The 12,693-nt window shown below is 40.2% G+C and overlaps 1 protein-coding gene across 1 annotated transcript in view; it reads left to right on the top strand.

Annotated features, from left to right (window-relative positions):
• The window catches only part of AASS (aminoadipate-semialdehyde synthase), a 30,436-nt gene extending 20,402 nt beyond the window's left edge, over positions 1–10,034 (top strand). Inside the window, exons 18-23 of the mRNA XM_009286802.2 lie at positions 487–654; positions 2,900–2,995; positions 5,148–5,262; positions 5,471–5,560; positions 5,894–6,070; positions 7,439–10,034. Coding sequence (XP_009285077.2) covers positions 487–654; positions 2,900–2,995; positions 5,148–5,262; positions 5,471–5,560; positions 5,894–6,070; positions 7,439–7,557 — 765 coding nt within the window. The 3' untranslated portion in view covers positions 7,558–10,034. The remainder of the gene's footprint in view (positions 1–486; positions 655–2,899; positions 2,996–5,147; positions 5,263–5,470; positions 5,561–5,893; positions 6,071–7,438) is intronic.
• The last annotated feature ends 2,659 nt before the right edge of the window (positions 10,035–12,693 follow it).

Consider the following 12,693-nt stretch of genomic DNA (forward strand, 5'->3'; position numbering starts at 1 on the left):
TTTGTTTTAATCTTAAAAAAAAAAAAAAGGAAACAAAACCCCATCCTTCTGTTTACATTTGCCTTCTCCTTCCCCATAAAAAAAGAGAATAAAAAAATTGACCAAAAAGGTCAAAAGGGAGCCAATGGGCAGACTCTCCCTTCACACTGGTGTAGTTTGGGGAGGTGCTCCAAAATTACACTAATGCAAGTGAAATGGGAACCTAGCACTTTAATGTAAGTGCAGCAGGAATTAACAGTGTGTGTGAGAAGGGTGTGGCTTGTTTTAGCCCTTTGATTAGTAATGGCTGACATAGGGCATGCTCCTCCATCACAGGATATGCTTAAATGGCTTGTTGCAACTGCTTTATTTAGATTGGGCCTTTGTTTGCACCAGAAGCACTTAAGCGTATTGTTCCTATTTTGAGCATACTTCATCTTTTCTGTTGTAAAATAAATTAAATAAAACTGCACCGAAATAATATTGCTGTTCTTTCACAAAATTTAGATTATCAATATTCCAGCTGGAGGAGCATTACTTGATTCTGTTACTCCGATGGATTTTTTCCCAGGATTAAATCTCGAAGGTTTTCCTAACAGAGACAGTACAAAATATGCTGAGCCGTATGGTATTCAGACAGCTCACACTTTGTTGAGAGGCACCTTAAGATACAAAGTAAGTTGCTGTTGTTATTAATTATTGTTTTCCTCAAGAGATGAATGTTGTCGTTTCAAGAAAAATGCACATTTAAAAGTCAGCCTTTTATAGCTCTGTACTTGCTATTTATGAGCTCTCCTCTATCCCAAATGAGAGAGAACTGAAAGCACTTCTCTCATTTTTTTAATGTAGCTTTATTCGGTTTATTTAACACGTGTTTGTTGCAAACCAGAAAAATAGTTTTACTTGTTTTAGGCAGCTGGTCAGTTGGCTTGCATAGTCTGTATCTGTGTTTCTTTTCTTCTCTGGCTCTGTATTTGGTGTCAGATCAATAGAAGATTGAAAAAAAATTAAATCTGACGGGTTTGTGTGATATGTGTTGCTGTTACATATTTTTAAGAATTGATCTATTCTCTTAAAGTTGGTAAAAATTTGAACTTACAGTTTGTTGCTTATATTCCTATGGAAAAACATAATGTAAAAATCTTACCATCTTCCATCAAACTGAGAAAGTTTTTCATTAAGTAACTGGAAATCTTGAATTTGAGCAGCTTTAACATTTTGGTCAGTTAAGTAAAATGTTAAGAGATAAATGTGTTTTCCTTCTAACTGATAGACTCTTTTCCTTTCATTTGTTAGGTGCACAAAGCAGAATCAAAACATACTATTTTTTCTTTCAGATTTCTTTTTTTATTATTTTGTTGGTCAATATACATTAAGAAGGAATAAACCTAAAACCATATTGAAGGTTCGAAAAAGCTTTTATGGATGTCATGATATGACTATTGAGTTAAGGTTTATGTCAAGGTTTAAGTTATTGTTGTACATGGCTAGAGGAATGTGTATGTCCTTTCCCTCTTAATCCCTCTGTTGCAGTACAACAAGAGTTTTTCTTTATTTCTGGGAGGGAGGGAGGCTTGCTTAGCAAAAGAAGATGGAAGGCCAATGTGGGGGAATAAGGGTTACAAATTGCAATAGCTCTCTTTTTGTCAGTCTAGATACAACCTCTTGTTCAGAAGCTAAAAATATGTGGAAGGCATCTATCTCGTCATGAAGTGTTAATATGACAGTATTTACTCTCCCATTGGGTGCCTGGTAAAATTTTCTTCTTTTGTGTGTTAGCACAAGGAAAAGCAAAAATATCAGGGTGACATGAACAGTTGTTACCGTTGTGCCGCAAGAACGACGTTTCTGTATTTAGTGCTGTTTTTTAAACTCCCAAAGCAGGTCCATCACTTTGGGTTGGGGTGATGTTGGTAGGGCTGCGTGGAAGAGCTTGCCATGCCTCTACATGCATGGTACCTACACGCCAGAACATAGTGCTGAGCAGGGCAGAAGTTAGTGTTGCGCCTTTGCACACGCTGCTTTGTTGCAGAGCAGAAAGCAATCCGTTCAGTGCGGAGGCTAACATCTCCTCAGAGTGCCTTTTATAGATTAAGTTCAGATAGCTAATGGAGTCAGTTTAAAAAGAGGTGTCACAGAAAGATCTCACTGCAAGGCCATCTGAGCCGATAACCTAGTGCCAGTGGAGGTGGCTCCTAATTATAATTAGCCCTCTGTCAGGGTGCTTTATTTCCACCATTCTGCTTTTTTACAGTATTTCTAGTCACTTACATGCAAGTGTTTTCAGGTATCCAGCAGCTGTGTGGGAGTGTTAAGGAGATGCAAACAAAAATAAGCAGAAACCAGTTGAGACTTCTTTTATCGTGCAGCCTATTGCAGCCCCTTTTAAATACCATTCCACTGCTCTCCTGGTTGTCTCTCTGATATTCCTGAAGGAAAGATACAAACACACAAGATTCTTATCTTTAAAATCAGTTTATCTGATGTCCATACAATCACACTAGTGTAAAACTGGGGTGAGCTGAGTTCAGCGTTGGGTTCTCTGTGTTCAGTAGTTTGTTTATGGGCCAGCTGGCAGATATAACCCTATCTGTAATGACGTGCTGGAGTTTGAACAAGTGCTGGCCAGCTTAGCCCTTTGATCTCATGAACCAATGCTACTTGCCATGGAAGTATTGATGGCAGAATAAGTCATTAAAGAGGGTATTGAAAAAGTAGGAGGAGGGGCGGAGAGGGGCTGGGGAAGGTACTGCTCTGTAGCAGTAACCCCACTGGCATCATGTCATTGTGGCTGTCTTCCCATGGGAATAATGCTTAACGCTACCATGGTTGTGTCCACCACTACATTCAAACCAAGGAGAAATACTCACCTCAGTTTCAAGTGATTGTTATTTTTAACCATGTTATTCTTTTATTTCAGGGATACTCCAAAACTATGGGAGGCTTTGTAAAACTAGGATTAATTAACCCAGATCCTTATCCTTTGCTAAGCTCAACCACGCCACCTCTAACCTGGGTGAGTTACTCTGATTACTCTGCCTTCTTTCCTCTGTTTTATTAATGTTTTTCTTATTGCTAGGCTTGGGTGTGCTTAGCAGTGGGAATCCTGTGTTGCATCCTGGTCTTCTCTGCTTTTTGTTCCTGGAAATTAGGAAGATTTTCTTCAGCAGGAATGCAATACAGTGCTGGAACAGGTTCCCCAGAGAGACTCTGGAGTCTCTGACACTGGAGGCATTCAGGACTCGGCTAGACAAAGCCATGGCTGACTGGAGTGGCTAGGCTTGGGTGTGCTTAGCAGTGGGAATCCTGTGTTGCATCCTGGTCTTCTCTGCTTTTTGTTCCTGGAAATTAGGAAGATTTTCTTCAGCAGGAATGCAATACAGTGCTGGAACAGGTTCCCCAGAGAGACTCTGGAGTCTCTGACACTGGAGGCATTCAGGACTCGGCTAGACAAAGCCATGGCTGACTGGAGTGTGGGTGGTACTCCTGCTTCAAGTAGGGCGTTGGGCTAGATGACCCTCAGAGGTCCCGTACAATATTTTTATGATTTGTCTTAAATTTTCTGTCAGTCAGAATCTAGCCCTCAGTGCTGTGAGTTTGCAGTGTCCATATTGGTACTGGCCCATGATTTTCAGTGTAAAAGTATTTTTTAGGGCATCAAGAAGTAAGAGAACATGCCTAAATGAGTATATTAAAATCTTTTTTTCTGTTAAAACTCTGTACAAGCATTTTTTTTGTCTTCTGTTATGCTGCTTTTCTGTCTTGCTTACTGATGCCTCACTTCATCTTAATCTCAGCCGAGGTATGACTCCTATGATGTGCTGCTGTTACATTTGACAGTCAACGTTTTGGTTGTCTCTGTGGCCAAAGCGGGGATTTTCATATTTCAGTGTGGTGTAAAGAGAGCTGAACTGACAAACAGCTTATTACTTGTCAGGTCTGCTTGTCTGTCTTGTGAGAAATTTTTCTTCCATTTTGCAAACCCCTGAGAGAGTAACTTTGTTTATTACTCAGATGAACAAAATTCAGATCTGTCTCCTGTTTCCTTCCTTGTGCTTTTATCAGCATTAATCTGGAAAAAGACACCAGGCTTATGCTGTGTGATGGTCTGAGGAGAGCACAGTATTCTGATGATGATGCCATTATTTCAGGTTAAGAATGTCTTGAGTGTTCTCAAAACCAAGAAAGCAGAAGGTGAAGAGGCCCAGTCTTGCTTGTCTCTGACTAATATACAGCACTGCTCATCTTCGCAAACTCCAGGAGTTTTTGGGCTGCTGTATGGGAATAACTTTTATTTTTTTGAGATGATTTTTGTCCCCTTTCAATTTTAGGGTTGATATCTTCAAGTTTTCTTTGCAAGGATGGCTAGAATTTCCAGTCCTTCTAGCCTCAATGAATAAGTATACAGTGTCATGTAATCTGTGAAAATAACTATAAACTCATTAGTCTCACTGCAAACCTTGTCTCAGCAATGTTGTTACATCTTAGTACTTTCCCCTTATCTACTCTGCCCAGGAAGCAGAGGAGATAGGCTAACCTGGGCTTCTAAACAGACTCTGCACTTCTTGCTTGCTTCATATCTTGTTCATAGCTCTGTTTATTATCCGTCTTGCTGTGAATGAAGCAAGCAATAATTATCATCTAGATAGCACAAAATGGCCTTCAGATATGCACAAAAATCCTCAGAAAGCTTTTTGGTAATATTCCCAGGATTGCCAGAGCCTTGTTCATCTCATCAGTCTGTTTCCTTCCTTTTGAAAGGGATGTTCTCCATTTCTAGACCAGCTGAAAGATATCCTTAAGTTCCTGACTCTCTGTCTATCTCCAGGTGGCTTCTTTCACCCTAACATCCTCCCAGTGTTCTTTGTTTATGCAGATTTCTATATTCTTTCTTCACTGCCAGAGGAAGGGATAAGACTAAAAAGTAGGGGGAAGCAGCTGAGTGGTGGGGTACAAAGTGTTTTAGGAAAAGATGACCCCTATTCTCACTTGTTGCGATTAAAAATCTCCAACTATCTTACTTTCCCTGTACGCATAACCTGTCTTCTAAGAAGTCCTGGATATTAGCTGAGCTTAGTGGAGCAGTGGGTTCTTGAAACCTTGACGGAAAAGGAGTGGGAACAGATGTCAGGCCTTCAGGAATTTTTTTTTTTTTTCTTTTAATACAGAAAGAGCTCATGTGCAAACTGGTTGGAATTAAGCCGCCTGCTGAGTACCATGTTCTTAAAGAAGCTGTATTTAGCAAACTGGAAAAGGACAAAAGTCAGCTGGAGGCAGTAGAATAAAAGGACAAAGTCAGCTGGAGGCAGTAGAATGGTAAAATGTTCCAGTGATTTTTAAAGGGTAAAAAAAAAAAAAAAAGGTTTGAATTCTATCCATTTTCATCCATGTTGAGACTGTTAAACTGGTATGCTGAACAAGCTGGAAATTACAAAACTGAGACTAAGCTGTTGATAGGTAATGATATAAATCTGTCTCATTTCTTCTGCCAGGCTAGGTTTATTGGGAGATGAACCAGTTCCAGCAGCAGATTCCATTGTGGGCGCTCTTGCGAAGCACATGGAGATGAAGCTGCCCTTTGGTATGTGAGAAATTCTTCTTTTTCATGGCTTTGAGTGGAAGAAGTCAATATCTCTTATCAGCCTTAATTAGATTAGTTTGTTCACCTTCATTAAAAACTCTTCATGTTAGGTTTTTTAATGTCTTGTGATGTTCTCTACTCCCCTAATTTATCCTTTTCTTTCCCTGTTATGTTTTTAGTTTCATCTTAATATTCTGTCCTCCCTAATAGTCCCTATCTTAAGTCACGTCCCTGATATACATGCTGTGTATGCACGGTGCCGTGCTCGTCAGGAGCCTCATCTTGATATGACTGAAATACAAGTAATGAATAGTTTGTGTGCTTTTCTCTTAGGCACTGGAGAGAGAGATATGATTGTTATGAGAAATGAAATAGGTCTCAGGCATCCTTCTGGTCATTTGGAAGACAAATTTATTGATCTGGTTGTCTATGGTGATAACAAAGGATATTCTGCGATGGCTAAAACAGTAGGATACCCCACGGCTATTGCTGCTAAGATGGTTCTAGATGGTAAGTGACTGTTCAGGCTTCAGCAACAGTATTTCATCACTCTGGATCTTCCTGCCTGTAGAAAGCAGATGTGTAGTGTTTCTGAAGTGTATAAAAGTTTTTGGTTTAGTTTGGGTTTTTTTTGTTTGTTTGTTTTTTTAATTTAATCAAACTCTTCCTGTTGTCTTTACAGGAATTTTTAATCTGCATGTTTGGATTTTTCAGTGACTCTTCTTAACTTCTTAATCTATAGAGATTTTTAGTAGTTTAATCTTCAGTGTTTCACTGGTGTAGAGGGGACCTTTGGTATGGTATATTACAATTGATTATGCCACAGTGAAGCAGGCTAAAATATACCTGTGCTGAACAAACCTAGTAACTTCCATTGCTACTTTCCAGATTGATCAAATTTGAGGCTTGGGGCATATTACCTGATCATATTGTCTGTGTATGTAAATAGGCAGACTCTGCCTAGTCATCACCATGTTTAAGGAAATAGCGTGATTTCCCCTTGCTTGCTCTTAATCTTTAAAACTTCATTCTTCTCCTGGCTAACTGAAATGAGCAAAAACTTTGGGTTTGTTTTTTTTTGGTTTTGTCTTTTTTGTAATTTAAAAAAAAACAGAAAACAAACTTTTGAAGTTTAGATGCTTTTCACCTAATCACAGTTTCATAGCTCTATGAATCAAATTCAAGCTGTGTATGCTATTTCAAACTTTTTTCCCTTGTTCTTTGATACAGTACTGCTGCTGTGTGAGAACATAATGCCAAGGTTGATAAATCTGCGTGTGTATATATATATATGTAAAAATATAAAAATTGAAATTTATATAATTGCAAATAAATATTTTTCACCACCTTCGCCCCCGCCTCTTTTTCCCAGGCTCAACTTCACTCCTCCATTCCTGACTCCTCAGCCTCTTCCCTCTGCCCCGAGCAGCACAGGGGGATGGGGAATGGGGGCCTGTGGTCAGTCCATAACACTTCCTCTCTGCTGCTCCTTCCTCCTCACACTTTTCCCCTGCTCCACCATGGTCTCTCCATGGGCTGCAGGGGAGTCTCTGCTCTGGCACTTGGATCACCTCCTCCCTGCCTCCTTCTCTGACTTTGGTGTCACAGGGCTGTTTCTCACACTTTTTTTCCTCGCTCCTCACTGCTGTGCAGCATTTTGCCCTTTCTCAAATACATTTTCCACAAGGCGCCGCCATCTTGGCTGAAGGGCTCAGCCGTGCCCTGCGTTGGGCCGTTTGGAGCGGGCGGGACCCGGCTGTGTCCGGTGCGGGGCAGCCCCGGCCTCTCCTCACAGAGGCCGCCCTGCAGCCCCCGCTGCCAAAGCTTTGCCAGGTAAACCCAGCACTTAACACCTTTTTATTCCTACCTTTATCTCAGGTGAAATAGATGCCAAAGGTATGGTTATACCATTGACAAAGAATGTTTACGGACCAATACTTGAACGTGTTCGGGCAGAAGGCATTGTGTACAGTACTCGCAGCGTTATCAAACAGTAACTGGAAGCAGTGGATTGAATCGGGTTTTGGCTTTGTTTCGTTCCCCCCACTTTAAGAATCTCAATTTGGACCAGCTAAAGAAAGGCAGCACCTGCCACTTCACACACAAATGATGCCTTCCATAAAACCGGTCGCCTGACTGATGTAGGAACTGTAGATACCCAGATGCATGAATTGTGGTATTTTCCTTTTAAAACTGTTATGCTTTCATGTATGTGTTTCAGCATCAGTCACATCTTTCCTTATATGTTTCCTAAAATATATCGGGAGGGTTTGGTTTTTTTGGTGGTTTTTTTTTTTTAATTAATAGAGTTTATCTTCTAAGTGTATAGGGTTATTATTGAGACAAATTTAAGCTGAAAGAAAAATCCATTAGTGGGTTCTTTCATGGTGGAAAAGTCTGGTTAATGAATTCCATTGATTAAGCTTGATTGTTCATGTGGTAAAAATAATTTATGAGAATAACAGAGATGAAAGTGATACTTCAATTTTGTCTTGTTGTCCCTTTCCTTTTAACAGTATTTGTGAATGTTTTCACAATAACAATATGCAAGAAATAGTTTAGAAATTCTGCACTACTAGCAAATAAGATCCTGTTAAATCTTGAAAATGTTCAGCTGTTAAATATTTGAAATCTAGATCTTAATATTTTTGAAATCCCTCTCTTTATGACTGTAAATTTAAATTAATTTTAGGAGGGAGGAAGTTTAAAGCAAGCTTCCCCCCTGCCCCGTACCCTTTCCTGTTACAGAGTGGAAGCTGGTTGCGATACGCTGAAATACCTGCTGTTACGTGCTGCCTTGTGCTGTCACGAGAGCACATTAGTGTTTAGCTGCGCAGCTAGGAAGGGCATTCTGAAATACAACACAGTTAATGTGCTTAGGAGCCGCTCCAAATGACATGTTTACTCTTTCCACTTACACTGTGTGCCTCGTCCAGGTTAAGTACTGTTACAAAGGGAATAGACTGTAGTATAAGCAGCTTTGAAATGCAGTAGGCTCAGAGGTTTAAATCACTACTTTTTGAGTTCACTTCTGTCCTTTTGCTATCATGCTTTTGAATCGTTCATTTGGGAGCCTATCCATACTACTCAATACAGTGCCACTTTAGACTGATGAAGTTTGCCAGCGTACCAGCTCATTTGATGCTAAGTGCTGTGCTGCACAGATGTGCCAGCCCGGCTGTAGCGGCAGTTTAGCCGCATCAGCCCAGAATTGAATGTTAGCTTGAGCGCAGCTTCTCTCTGACAAAACAGCAGTTGTTTCCTTCCAGTTTAGGGCTGCTTTTGTGGCTTTTGATCAGGGATTTCTACACCACTGTGCAATGCAAGCATGGCTTAGACTTCACGAGTTAGGCCTGTGAGATGCAACGCTGTGGGCAGATAGCATTTGCACTGGTACCTGTGCAATCGTCTGGAGCTCCCCTTTTCTAAAGATGAATACTGATGCTGGAAGCTGTCTGCTTTCAACTTTGCTCGCAAGCGCACTTTGCTGATAAACGCACAGCCTTTTACCTCTTGAGAAGCATAGTGCTATTGTCACGGTCCTGAGGGGCTGGAATTCCAGGTGTTGCTTTGCCCGGTAGGAAAAGCAGCCGTAACAATAGCTGAAGTTTTGATCTCCAAGTCTTGCTACTCAGGATTTGGATTTTCTTTGTGCATATGTAATGAAGTAGCAACTCCAACAAAGAGGAGGGCGAAAGGAGCCAAAGGGAGAAGGAAGAATGAAGGGCAGAGTATTATTGTCAGAGGAGGGCTTTTTATACTGAACCACTGAATGCTTTTGTACTGTCAAAGTTGGATTCTGTTACAGTGCCATGCATGTTCTGAGTATCGGATGAAATCCTGGCTCCACTGAGTTGCTTTGCTTCCCACTGACCTTACAGGCTGTTGGTCTGTTGCATGGCTGGTACGTGCAGCTGGGGTAAGGATGGAGCCTGCAATGAATGTTCTGCGCTCTGCTGCCTCCTCCTCCTTCCCCCGGTAGATTAATGGCCAACAACTAAGGGTTAAAATTAGACTTGTATCTGCTGGTCCCTTCCAGTCCAGTGCTTGGTGAGACCAGGATTTCACTTGAGAATTCTCTGTTCCCTCCTTTACCCCACAAATACACAACCATGGAGTTGTGACACTGTATATATGCATGCACCTTGCTTGCTTTTCTGCCTAGGAAATGCAGTATGAAAAGAAAATTGGAATTTTTAAGAAGTATGTAATCTCTTTGGAGCACAAAAAGAATGAGCACTACAGAGTGTTTTCTTCAAGAAACACTGCCTCTATTTTTGAAACATTTTGTATCAGAATATATTTCTGTTTCCCAGTGCAATGCTGCTTTTCACTTTCTAAGTTTAGACTTAAATGAATTTATTGGTCAGCTTTTGTATGAAGATTAGACTTCTCAGTTCTCATTGCATATTATTGGAAAGATAATTGTTTCTTATACACAAGATTGCTTGAAAAATAAATCTGAAAACCTGTGTTTCATTGTCATGTCATCTTTACACTCTAATGAGATGTATATGAATGGGATTTGGTTTTTTACATAGGTGGTTGTATTGAAAGGATGTCTACACATGGACTTCTCTATGTACATGAAATACCTTTCCATACTTCTTGCTAGACTCACAAGAGAAGACTCTTCAAGGATTGTTTAAGCATCCACATCGAACACCCATATATTATTTTTTTTTTTACATATATATCTCTGTACCTAGACATCATCTTCAGCTATAATCTTAAGAGATGCAATTTTTTTAGCACATATTTTGTGCTTGGGCTCAAGGACAACTACTTCAGTAGAAAGCTACAGAACAGTAGATGTATAATGTCTCCCTGTACCCTAGGAAGAAATGAAAGCTTGGTGTCTCACTGCCTATCTCAGCTTGAGAGCCTTCCTTGGCTGAATACGCGGTTTGCTTTCTGCTATCACTGCCTGGGCTGAAAGGCTCTTAAGCTGTTTGTTCACATCAGGCTGCAAGGAACAGCCTGATTGTTTGTCACTGTGTCTCTGTTATTTTTTCATTTTGGAATTTATTCTAGTGCCAGCTCTCCATGGCAGATAAGATCCCAGTTTCTTTCTGGGATGGAGGTGCTTGAGCCCCGTTACACTCAGACTCCCTTCTTTGCCTCACTGTTTCACACTCTCTCTGCCCCGGATATTCCTGTAGATGAGAATTACATCCCTTTTCAGGGACTGGAGCACAAAAGTGTGACTGCCGGACAAAAGGCATGCGCTCACAGCACAATAGCTGTTTAAGGGGAAAAAAATCCGGGGTAAAGTGATTGTGATTAGGCTGGAAAACTAACAAGGAGGGGGAGAAAAAATAAATTTAGCTTCGAGTGTCCAGCAGAATTTATCAAGGCAAATCAGACCATCTCAAATACCCTGTCACTAATTACAGGGTCACGGGATGTGACTTTGCTAAAACAAGGGTGTGAGTTCAGTAAGCCAGAAGGGTTTTTTTTTCTACTTTTTTGGTTCTAAAAAGAAAAGAATGCCATTGGAAACAGAGGGGAATCAGGGAAAATGTGGCCAAATGTCCTGAGAGACTTCTCTTCCCTCTTGTCCCTTTGAAAGTAAAGTCCCTAATCCACCAAAGCACAAACCTGTGAAAAGAAATGGATGGTCAGACCTTGGCGTGGCTGCAGGGAAGTGGTGAAAACCAAGACTGTAACCTAGGATGCCTCAGACTTACGGTAGTGGTTGGGTCGCCGTTTCTGTTTTTAATCCCAACAAGACAACGTGGCTCCTCTCCTCCCCAGCCTGCTTTGCTTATGCTTCGGAACAATTAGAGGGAGAAACAAGTTTAACTTTGCTAAACTCGTCTTGAAGTAAGCGTTTACCACAGAAAATTTCAACCCATCTGAAATAACACACGTTATCCTAAGACGTCGCGATGAACTGTGCCAGGTAAAGCATTGTGATAAAACATTGCTAACTAGTTTAGTCAACTGATTTTCAAAGTCCATACTAAGGTCTTTAACTAATACGCTGTTGTACTGATCGCTATGAGTTTGTATGGCTTCTAGTCATCATTTACTGCTGACTTTTGTAAAGCTTTTCCATAGGTATTAAATCACACCACCACAATCACTAAAAAGTTGATGTTAGTAAATTACTCAGGTTTTCTTTTTTTTTTTTAGCTCTCTACTCACCGATGATTTCTTAGGAGGGAGCTCACCAATCAGGTTTTCCTTGGCACACATGACAACAGCTTTGTAAAAAAAAAAAAATCTTAAACTGACATTTTTTATTAATATCCTCCTTCTTGCAGGAGATACATAACATCTTTTCCACACTTGACCCAGTTTGAAAAGGCAGACTATATGTCTTTTGAGTCTGTAGCTTGGATTACAAGAAAAAAATTAATTAGAATATGGCTTTTGTCTGAGAGAGGAACTGACACGCATTTATTAAAATCTGTAATCCATCACGGTTGAAGATTATAGAAGATTTTTTTATGATTCTTATTTTTTTCTAGATCAGAACCAATATGTGTGAGTAAAGAGATTATCCTAAGCACTTATGTTTTAAATAACTTGTCAGCATGCTAAGATGATGAATGTGATTACAAACATCTCTGGAAGAAACCTTGAGCGACAGCTGATTCCTTGGATTATCATTTCAAAATGTCTGCAAAACATTTAGGTTGAAAGGAACAGTTATATCAAGATGGGATTTTAGAAAGGAGGATTCCTTTTTCGCTTTTGGTCCATAGAGGCTTGAAAAACATAGTAGAATTAATTGGCCTAAAAAAGACTTTGTATATACAACTATATGAAACTGTAAATACATTAATAGAAGATATCAAAATAAAAAGCATGAAGTTATGTGAGGCTACAAGCCAGTTTTCCTAAAGAAAAGGCCGGAGAAGTAGCACATGAGCGTTACAGTTTCTTACGTTGTGTGCTAGCGTGGTGAGGAGCAGAAGTATACGGTAAGAAGATTATGGAATATGGTTTGCAAATGGCCATAAGCTCACAATTAACCTCTCTTGTATGGGCACCCCTAGAGATTAAGAAAGGAAAAATTGTGTCTGTATTTTTGGAATGAAAGGGGGGAATGATATAATGTCACTGTCCTCGTTAGCCTAGATGTGCAAGCGGAGGGTGTCAGTCAACCTGAGGGCTTTAGAGGT

This window comes from Aptenodytes forsteri, unplaced genomic scaffold (assembly GCF_000699145.1).
Source record: "Aptenodytes forsteri isolate BGI_AS27 unplaced genomic scaffold, ASM69914v1 Scaffold166, whole genome shotgun sequence".
Classification (NCBI taxonomy): domain Eukaryota; kingdom Metazoa; phylum Chordata; class Aves; order Sphenisciformes; family Spheniscidae; genus Aptenodytes; species Aptenodytes forsteri.